This window comes from Periophthalmus magnuspinnatus, chromosome 3, assembly GCF_009829125.3.
Source record: "Periophthalmus magnuspinnatus isolate fPerMag1 chromosome 3, fPerMag1.2.pri, whole genome shotgun sequence".
Lineage (NCBI taxonomy): Eukaryota > Metazoa > Chordata > Actinopteri > Gobiiformes > Gobiidae > Periophthalmus > Periophthalmus magnuspinnatus.
The window spans coordinates 25,209,600-25,220,608 of record NC_047128.1 but is presented as its reverse complement, the minus strand read 5'-3'; the positions used below and the strand labels follow the sequence as shown (position 1 = coordinate 25,220,608).

The 11,009-nt window shown below is 39.9% G+C and overlaps 1 protein-coding gene across 1 annotated transcript; it reads left to right on the top strand.

Moving 5' to 3' along the window:
* The first annotated feature begins 346 nt into the window (after nt 1-346).
* Nucleotides 347-10,036, top strand: LOC117389453 (solute carrier organic anion transporter family member 3A1-like). Its single transcript, XM_033987135.2, has 10 exons — nt 347-511; nt 1,499-1,958; nt 6,237-6,335; nt 6,765-7,022; nt 7,350-7,514; nt 7,592-7,790; nt 8,772-8,907; nt 8,995-9,167; nt 9,320-9,384; nt 9,472-10,036. Exons 1-10 carry the CDS (start codon nt 353-355, stop codon nt 9,846-9,848), a joined length of 2,091 nt encoding a protein of 696 aa, XP_033843026.1. The 5' UTR covers nt 347-352; the 3' UTR covers nt 9,849-10,036.
* The last annotated feature ends 973 nt before the right edge of the window (nt 10,037-11,009 follow it).

Genomic DNA, 11,009 nt, shown 5'->3' with positions numbered 1-11,009 from the left:
TCGTCCTTTGGAAGACGCAGAATGCGGCTCGGTACCGGTCAAAATAACCGGTCATAAAAAGAGATGCTATTCGGGCTGTCATGCTAGGACACTGTTGGAGGCTATGTGCGCCTTGTACGTGTGGCACGGACGTGCTTTCGTGTTTTATTATTCAAACATGATGTGGCTGTAAGGTGGCTGCTGCGCGTAGTGCTGACTGGACAGCAGTATACCCTCAATAGCCTTTCTGGCCGATACAGGCATTTCAGACTCTATTTTGCAGTGCGCCTCGTCATCGGAACCAGATGGTCTCCACCGATCTGGACCCGGTTCTTTTCCTGCTGTCCGAGCCGCCCGAAGCCTGAGCCACAGGATGCAGGTTAAAAACCAGATTTGCACCGAGCGGAGCAGCACGGACGATCCAGAACAAGATGACAGCGACAAGAAGACCTCTTGTTTCTCCAACATCAAGATATTTTTGGTGTCGGAGTGTGCGCTCATGTTGGCACAAGGCACCGTCGGCGCCTATCTGGTGAGTTTATGTAAACGTTATACCCGGTCATCAAGCCGGCACATCCAAAGTCAACGTGCCTCTCCATCCGCACACTTGATAGTGACATTAGGCTGTTGTAATTAATGGCCTGCCCTACAGTTCTCCATTACGACATAACATCATCTTAATGAGGCCCCATGTTCTGACTGATCCGAGACTTGATGCGTATTATCCATAATTGGGCCTATGCACCATTTGAACGACACAAAGCGTCTCGCGCCGTCTGTGATGGCTACTCTACCCTGTGTTGCGTGTGTAGATGGTGAGCAGGTTACGAAACACTGACCAGTAGGTCTCATCCATCCTGCTCCTCTATGCTGTGATCTAGGCCTATAGCCTATAATAAAGGGGCTTCAACACTGAAGAGGGTGTAGGCCTAATCTCTGCTCGGTCATTAGTAGTAGGCCTAGTGATGTGATGCGCACAGAGTTCATCATTTGAATTTGTGTTTAATTTAGACGTGATGAGTAAGCTGTGTATCACTCTTAACACCCCCCATTGACTGGCGTGGACAGGGATAAAAGACAAAAAGGTTAAATAAGGTCCTCGCCAATTGAGGAGGAATGGGATCACTTCTGGCTGTGGCATGATTGTGTTATTTTCATGTTAATTCAGAATGACTACTGTATAATATTATTTGCCAAGCTAGCATTGAGTGAGTTTACTCATATGCATATTTACCTGTTGCAAGTTTCCATAATGATTACCTCAGGATTTCTATGGGGAAAGGGAAGATAACAGATTGAGGGTTGAATAGCCTATGATGGGCTTTGGTTAAAATCACAACCCTATTGTATATGTTGGGATTAATTTCGGAGCAGGGTTTGTTATTCAACATGTCACTGTTTTTTGAAACTTAAGTTGGGCTACTGCCTACTTAGTTGTGGCTACTGGCTTCCAATAAAGCTATATTAGAGACAAATCACTCATGACTTTTTAGACCATCTTTTTTTCTTTCTCCACCAGGTGAGTGTGTTGACTACTTTGGAAAGACGGTTCAATCTGCAGAGTGCTGATGTTGGCGTCATCGCAAGCAGCTTTGAGATTGGCAACCTGGCTCTGATCTTGTTTGTTAGTTACTTTGGCGCCAAAGCTCATCGTCCCCGTCTCATTGGATGTGGTGGAATCGTGATGGCTCTCGGGGCTTTGCTGTCGGCCCTACCCGAGTTCCTGACTCATCAATATGAGTATGAGGCCGGAGACTCCTGGCATGCGGAGGATGGCAGGGACGTGTGCTCAAACAGGACCAGGTCTGAGAACAGAGACTCTGGCTTCAACTGTGACAACCGAGCAAACACCAACATGATGTACCTGCTGCTTATCGGAGCTCAGGTCCTGCTTGGCATTGGAGCTACGCCAGTCCAGCCTCTGGGAGTGTCATACATTGATGACCATGTCCACAAAAAGGACTCCTCATTGTATATAGGTGAGTAACACTGATGGAAGCTAGCCTAATGAGCTAACCTTCCACTCTTTTTGACAATGCAGATCAAGCGTAGCATATGTCTCACAAATACAGACATGTTTTGACACAAATTTGCATCATTCATGCCCAGCAGCACACTGTCCCACATTCTGTGTCTAGGTTGGCTGGCCAGCCTAATGGAATGCCCCACTAGAGCTAAGTATGTATGACTGTAAATGATAGGATTCTGTGTAAGATCGTCTTTACTGTTAAAATAAAATGTCAAAATGAGGGGAGTGGTGCATGGTCTTAAACACTTAAAGAATGAGAACAGTGGTCCTGTTCTGCAGGTCCACATAACCACATCACTTGCAGTACGCTAGGGTTGCTAAGCAACAGTATAGAAACACTGATGCTTCTTGCCTGTGTCTTTGAATGACCCTCCTCTAGATGGATCCAATTGGGAAAAAAGCACAAGAAAGAGGCATCAGAAAATATGATTTATAGTATTTGTACTGAAGGAAAGTAGTTACAGAAAAACTAGTGTTTGATACGGTCTGTACATTTGAAATAGTGGATAAATCAAACTGTGCTGCTTATATTCTTGAGCAGACCAAGGCCTGCGGTTTGTTCAGTGCATCCTTTGATGTACACAGCCTCTGCCAGAAGTAGAGTATAGAGGAGGAGGGCAAATAAGGCAAGCACAACATGCAACAGTGCAGCCTACCTTTTGCCATGCGGGGGACATGGCAAAAGGCCAACTTCAACCACATGTCTAGTGTTAGATATCCATTGTGATTTTCTGTCCTGTATTTTTTTTACTTATCCTGACCTTGTTATGTACAGATCAATTTTATTATTTGTTAATTGTGAACCTTTTATGGACCATGTGCACATTTTTATTTCATTGTACAGCAAGAAAGCCACATTCACACAATCACAGTAGCTCTGACATTGACAGATTGGTGTTGTTTTTACCATCCACCCCCTCTCTTCATTCATTGCTTTTCTATAATCTAGGCATTGATTTCCATGGTTACTGTTAAGAATGTGAGAGCCTGGATCATTTGTTGGGCACAATAATCCCTTGCAAAAAATACAATACAACATGTAGCCCTACCTACACAACTATCTGATACCATCCACAACTATCCATGATGTGCAGCACTGCTGCCAAGCCACTCGTTTGAATTATCAATAGTGTCAGCCGATAAAGAATAAAGGCATTCAGGCATTTAAAAGTTATTTATTTACATGTATATCTATCAATACTAACCATAGGCAACAATATTGAACAATACTGTTCCTGTCTAGAAAAAACATTTTGGTATAGTGGTCCTTGTGCACTGTCCACTTGTACTTGTACCAGATTATGTTAGTATCAGTTGATGATGGAGACTAAAATCCTGCCTTTGGGATTTTTAGCACACACCTTCCATGTAGAAGTAACCAAGTATAGCTTTTTATGTTTGAGACAGTGTTTAAAGACTATTGTTGTCTAAAGGTTCAAGCAACACTGTAATTGGGTTATTGATTGCTGTCTACTCGATTGATACCCCAGGCTGAAGTACTGCCTGACACATATATTGTATGCCTTAGTAGAAAAGTGTGTGTTGTGTGTTTGGTCTCTCTAGTTTGGAATATGGATATGCATCAGAATCAATCTTAGTATTGTCAAAAATAACTATAGCTTTGAATGCATATTTGGTTCTTAAGATTTTTTTTTCATTAAACCTTTTATTTATTTTTTCACTATCCTTTATACATCCAAAAGCTATATGAAATAATCTCAATGAAATGATTCGTTTGGCACTAAATGGCGGCACAGTAGCGAGCAGAGTATTAGTATCTAGTGTACACTTTGGGGCCTGAGGGCACGCTCTGCCGCTGGGTCAGCTCCTCTCCGGCCTCACAGTGGTGCTCCTCTTCATCCCTATAATGTGTGTAATGAAGCACTATGAGGCTGCAAGTTAGGTCCACTGCAGCAAAATGTTTTTTCCTCCAGTGAAGTTATTAGTCTGGCCCTGACAGCAAAGGAAGGAGTGCATGTCGAGTCAGCATGCCCTGTCCATTCAGCGCCGCCAGCTTGTTTTTTGGATGCACCTTTGCCAAGACACAAAATGCCAGTGATTGAACTGTTCCATAATGTGATTCTGAGTGAGAAATTATGAATGCGCTGCCCTGCCAAGGAGCAGAGGCTTTTAAAAGAGTCACCTTTCTCCTACTGCTGTGCCTGTGTTTGTGGCTCTGGAAATTTATCTTGTGTTTTATGGTGTGCTGTGTCGCTGTATATTAACATGCAGTCCATCCTAGGATTTCAGAAAAGCCATCTGATTTCAATACATTTTCAATATATAGAGTTTTCCATTACTTTACCTGAGCTGAAAGCAAGAACAGACCTAGTACAATATATTTGTGGTGATTGAGAATACAATCCTTTTCATAAATGCTAACTACAGCAAAAGCTAATTAGATTAACTGATTACTAATAGATAGTTACATTTATACACATATAGATATATAGATTTTTCTTCAACATGTCATGGGCTGGGAGAGGAGGCTTTATTAGCTGCTGTAATTAGGTCACTGAAATAAGTCCAAACAGGACAGTGTAGGGTGGGTTCAATGAAACACTTAATTTACTGTAAACATTTAGTTAAATCGCATCTTCACACAGCTTTCATAAGTCACTATCTGATGATTAACTAAACGATAAGATAATTATATATAAATTAAATTAAGGCCAATAAGTTAATAAATACACTGAAATGAAATATAAAATGAAACATGAAATTTAAATATTAAAATGATTTACATGTTACATAAAAGCAATTGTGTGTGTTACACTCTAAACAATGTAACAAGTGCTTAGAGTGGTGATGTGTAGAGCATTTTGGAGTGCTTTGGGCCTGGTCTGTAGAGCAGATGGCTCACCAACACTTTGACTGGGCTCTCTCCATGAGTGCTCTGTGCCTGGACTCTGTCACATACATTATGGATTAGTGCAGCTGCCGACAGTGTGTGTGTGATTTGATGGCAGTGCAGTAGATTATCTGTGGTGTGACCCTGTGCCAGCGCAGTCCTACACCATCACCTCATTCATCTTAACAGGCATGCATGAGAAAAATGAAAAGTGTTCTTTATTTAAAGAGAACATCAAACCAAATGATGAGCTTTTAACTGTGTTATAATGGTGTTCCCCATCTTTTACTTACTCAGAGTTGTATTTAGATAGATTCATGCATGTTTGAGTAATCCTCTATTGCCCTCCATTCGAGGCTTGAGGACTCAAAAAAATTCTGTTAGTCTATCCTTTATTGCTCCCCAATGTGTTTTTTTAGAGCACAGTCTGTATCATATATGTACGGTTAAACGATACAAATAAGTAAATGAAAAAAACGGCTCTATGAAGATGTGGGGCCTACTGTTATGAAGCTGTTATAGATCAAGATTATGGTTTACAATGAACAAAAAAATAGATTGTGATGTTTTAGTTAAATAGTAAATTCCTCTAAAATCATGTCATTTATTGATTCTAATATTTATTTATTTATTTATTTATTTATTTTTTACTATTAAGTCAGCTCTGACTCTTAAATCCATTGAACTGTCTTTTAACCAATAAATCTCTAGCAGTATAAACTAAAGAAATTATTGATAATATTTGGCTTTGCGTTGACAGCAAAGTTGTTTTTGAATGCTGACCAGGGCACACAGGATGAGATAATATTTCTCTGGGACTCATTCAAATGAAGCAGCCATTTGTCTTTTAGATTTAGGACTGGTGATAAAGCACTAATCATTGCATCCTTCAGAAGAATATTGACCGCCTCTCATCCGGATGGAGAGTAAATGGGCTGTACTGTGTGGTGGAGGCTGTGGGCTAAACTCTTGTTGTTTTTCTATAGCATCAAACCATCACAAAGCTTTCACTGCAACCCAAACTCAAATGCACTCATAAAAACCCTGTGCGCAGCCAATATCAGAGCCCATCTCCTGTTTATGACCCTTTTTTGGCAATTAGTTGAGCTGTTATATTGGCTCTGAAAACTGATTTAGTAGCAACATCAAACCACAAATTTCCAATCCAGTTATTGTGGCTACTTTTATTGGAAATGGGAAAATACAATGAAAGGAGTTGGCAATTGTTGTGGGTTTTTACACAATGCCGCCCTCTAGTGACAATACATAGTAAACTACATCAATAAACAAATCCCTCTGGTTAAAGGAACAGCTATGGACATGTCGACAACTGGTTTATTTATTTCATAATGTATTGTTCTCCATTCTATTTTACAGGTATTTTGTTTTCAACATTGGTGTTTGGTCCAGCATGTGGCTTCATTCTGGGGTCGGTTTGTACCAAAGTTTATGTTGATGCAGTCTTCATTGACACCAGTGAGTACATTTTCTAATATTATTTAGTCTTATAATGAAGTGTAGGGCTGCACAATTTTGGGGAAAAAAATTATTAGATGATTGACATTTCAAATAGATTTGTGTTATATGTGTAAAAGGCTGCATACTGTTTTGAGGGCACAGTGTAAAAACATAAATCTAGAATATTAACATTTGAGAGAAGACTGAAACGTGAACTGATAAACTAATACCATGAATTTCAAAACACATTTGTAAAGGTCTAAACTACAGATACATTTTTTTTAATAAAAGTTATTTTCAGAGGATACCAAAACAGTCTGTAATAATAAAAAATTGTGCCAACTCAAATTGTAATTTTAATTTGATTACGATGTACTGTGCAGCCCTAATAAAGTGTCATGAACTATATTAGATTTGTGTTTATTTAAGTTGTGTGTCTGACCTTAGGTACGCTGGACATCACCCCAGATGACCCTCGCTGGATCGGGGCGTGGTGGGCTGGCTTCCTCCTGTGCAGTGCCTTACTCTTTGTGTCAGCCCTCTTCATGTTCGGTTTCCCCCAGGCTCTGGATGAGCAGGGCCTGGATTCTGGAGCAGAGAGTGAACAGGCCATGCTGCCGTCCTCTCTCACTCTGGACAGACCCAAAGCGTCTGTTCACGGCTTTGATATAAACAGTGGCCTATCAGTCTGCCAACACCTGAGAGGTACAGTAACACTCCACATGTACATTACTTTTAAGCAAGCAAGAAAGTACAGTGAAGTATTTACAGTTGCACGGCAACTATAAATACTTCATTCATTTAAGTTTGATATTTAGCTACTGAAAACATCATGATAAATGAAAATATTTGGACTGCTTTAACCCTTGAGAAGGATTAAAAACATGAGGTGAAGCAAATAAATAGCAATTATCGTGACAGGTCTGTGTGTATGGCATTATAGTGAATTCATAGGCCTATTGACAAAGGCAACAGAAAACTATTTTGTTGTTGTTCATAACTGAAAAGATATTCTGCTTATCCGGTTTGTAGTGATACCGCGGGTGACCAGGCACCTTCTCTCCAACCCCGTGTTCACCTGTATTACCCTGGCAGCCTGCATGGAGATAGCTGTGGTTGCTGGCTTTGCTGCCTTCTTGGGAAAATACTTGGAGCAGCAGTTCAATCTTACCACGTCCTCAGCCAATCAGCTACTTGGTAAGAAGCTCAAGAAGCTCAAGGGTGCGTTCGATAGACTCTGCACATTCTACCACAATACCTGTGTTTTTGTGTAGGTATGACAGCCATCCCTTGTGCGTGCCTGGGCATCTTCCTGGGAGGACTATTAGTGAAGAAGCTGAACCTGTCGGCGCTGGGAGCTGTGCGCATGGCCATGCTCGTCAACCTTATCTCCACTGCCTGTTATGTCTCTTTCCTCTTTTTGGGCTGTGATACTGGGCCTGTGGCTGGAGTTACTGTTGCATATGTCAATGAGTAAGTACAAGAAGACAGGTTTTATTAAAATAATGTACAGAACAAGAAAACTATTGTAGGTAAAAGGCAAAAACATAATAATTTGTTTTATCTTGTAATACATAATTGTTTTGTGAAGCACGATAGTACCTTGAAATAGTAAAAGAAAAATTAAATTTATTTGTATTTATTTATTTATTTATTTATTTATTTTACTATGAATCATACCTGGATGACTGAGGGATTATGGCATTATCTTGAAATAACATGTAATCATCTTGTTAAAATAATCATGTTTATCATGTGAAAAAAACAATAGCAATAATGTTTTGGCAGGAATTGAATCACAGTATTTTCTGGACTATACGTCGCTCCCGAGTATAAGTCACACCAGCGAAAAAAACATATAAGTTGCACTGGACTATAAGTTGCATTTTTGGGGGAAATTTATTTTACAAAATCTGACACCAAGAACAGACATTTTATCTTTAAAGGCAAGTTATAATAATGACAATAAAATAGAGAACAACAGGCTGAATAGCAGTACAGCACGCTAATGTAACACATAGACAATTAACTGAATACTGTCTGGTATTCTAACGTAAAATATTAAGAGTATGTCAGCTTGTCCACAAACAGGAGAGACACGAGAGTTCTTTTCACTGATGTTTACTGTGGTCTTACTTCTTCATCACAGTTCACACTGTAAAACTAGCAAACACATAAAATATAACATAAGCTCTGGCTCATATTACATATACACACAAAATTGCATATGAACACATGGAAAATTGTAGAAATTATATTTTTTTATAATTTCACATATAAGTCGCACCTCCAGCCAAACTATGAAAAAGTGCGACGTATAGTACTCAACTGGCAGTAATATGTTAGTGCAAGTCTCACCATTAGCGATCTAGATATCAGTAAGAGACTACTGTGAGTTTTTGATTTTTGCCCTAGTTTTGTCTGGCAGATAACTTGCGTGGTCTTTGTCCATAGGACATTACATTCCTGGCAGAGGCCTGAGTCTGCATGCATCAGTAACTGTAACTGCTACACAGCATCAGTGAGCCCTGTGTGTGGCTCCAATGGAGTCACGTATCTCTCAGCCTGTTTCGCTGGCTGCACCAAACGAGTGAGCTGACCATTCATATCTATATTCATATTTGGTTTATGTTTTTTTCCTGTTTCCATTCAAATTTTTGGATGTTGCATTTGCCAGAACTTGACAAGCTGCACCTGTGTATCGAGCAGCAATGAGGACGCTGTGGCTTTACCTGGGAAGTGCCCGAGCCCAGGCTGTCAGCAGGCCTTCCTCACCTTCCTCTCCATAATCTGTGTGTGCAGCATGATCGGAGCTATGGCCCAGACGCCCTCAGTCATCATACTCATCAGGTCAGACATCTGCTGTTTAACTGCTATATGACCACAAGAGGGAGCTGTAGTCATGTTTATATGGTGGCGCTGCAGCTCAAGATGTATAAAAGCTCCAAGCAAAGTTTTAATACTATTTGATTTAATCATTTATATACATTTTTTCTCCTCAGAACTGTAAGCCCTGAGCTTAAGTCCTATGCCTTGGGAGTGTTGTTCCTGCTCCTCAGACTTATAGGTAAGAGCAGACCCTGCACCCATAACTAACATATCTATGCTTAGACAATTTGGACTTTGCCCTCACATGTGCCATTTTATGCTCCAGGCTTCATCCCTCCCCCGCTCATCTTTGGGATGGGCATTGACTCCACCTGTCTGTTCTGGAGCTCTGTGTGTGGAGAGAAAGGCGCCTGTATGCTGTATGACAATGTATCCTACAGACATCTGTATGTGAGCATCGCCATCGTGCTCAAGTCCTCAGCCTTCCTACTGTACGCTACTACGTGGCAGTGTCTGAGGAGGAACTACAGGAAGTACATCAAGAACAGTGAGGGCTATCTGACACCCACCGAACTCTTCTCATCTAATGTAACTCTAGACAATTTGGACAAAGACATCACCATCGACACAGCCAACAGGACAAAGTACATATATAATCTGGAGGACCACGAGACCAGCGACAACATGGAGTCCGTTTTATAGTCTGTACCATAAACTGAGCCAAGCTAGGGCTCTGTGTTTGAATCCATAGTATGCCCACAGAAATGATCTATTCTTGAGTTTTGATATATATACAATAGTGAAGATGTGCTTTTCCTTTTCTTATGGGAGAGGTAATACTACGTATCTGAGCTTTTCCAGAGTATTAAGAGAGATGTAGGTTTGTCACAGCTCTGGTCACTTATGAAGTCAGATTCCCTTGAGTGTTTGATCCAACTTGATTTTTTTTTTTCTATCCGTTGTGTCTATTTAGTTTATTAAACTATTTCTTTCATTTAGAAAGAAGTACTTCTCAGGTGCAATTGTTCTCAGAGAGGAAATACAAAGGTTTAGAAAATCTTTTTGATAAAGGTTTGAAAACATTCTGTCATAGTGCACTTTCACAAAAGGAGATTTAAGCCTTATTTATGCTGCTTTTTATTTTTTTTAAATATATATTTTAACTTATTTAAAACATGTATTTACTTGACCCATACCTATAGGATTAATTTAATGAAAGAATGTGTTAGTTTGAAGAAAGGTGCACACTGCACACATATTTGTCATTGTTGAGACAGTAAAGAAACTGCTTTGTGCACCATCTTCTTAACTAATAAGTCATGTTTATGGTTCAGACCCACGATGACACTGACTTGATTTTGATGCACATATTGGTGGGGGCCTTTAATACTTAAAGGACTGCTCTTCATAGGCATTTGTTTGCTGAAGGTTGTTCTATTTTGTAATTATCCCTTTACTCATATTTTCCACATAAGCTCACAAGGCCACATATTTCTTCTCAGCTATGAAGACATTTTAATTAAGATAAACGGAAGCAAGAAGTCTTTAGCCAGTTGATAATCTTTCTCAATGAAAGATTAGCTTCAAACTCCACATCTTTGTCCCGACCACCTTTTAATTCTGATAGAAACACTTGTGTCAATGGCAAAGCAAAGTGCAGAACCTCCATTGTGGTATAGAGCTTCTATTGGTATAGTATCCTGCAGCCATAATGCATTTAATAACAGAGGTGGGTAGAGTAGCCAAAATACTACTTACATAGTACTGTTACTTCAAAATAATGCTCAAGGTATAAAGTTGTTTTCCAAGAAATTACTTAAGTACTTGGGAAAACTACTATTCTACTGAGTGAGAGTAATCGTT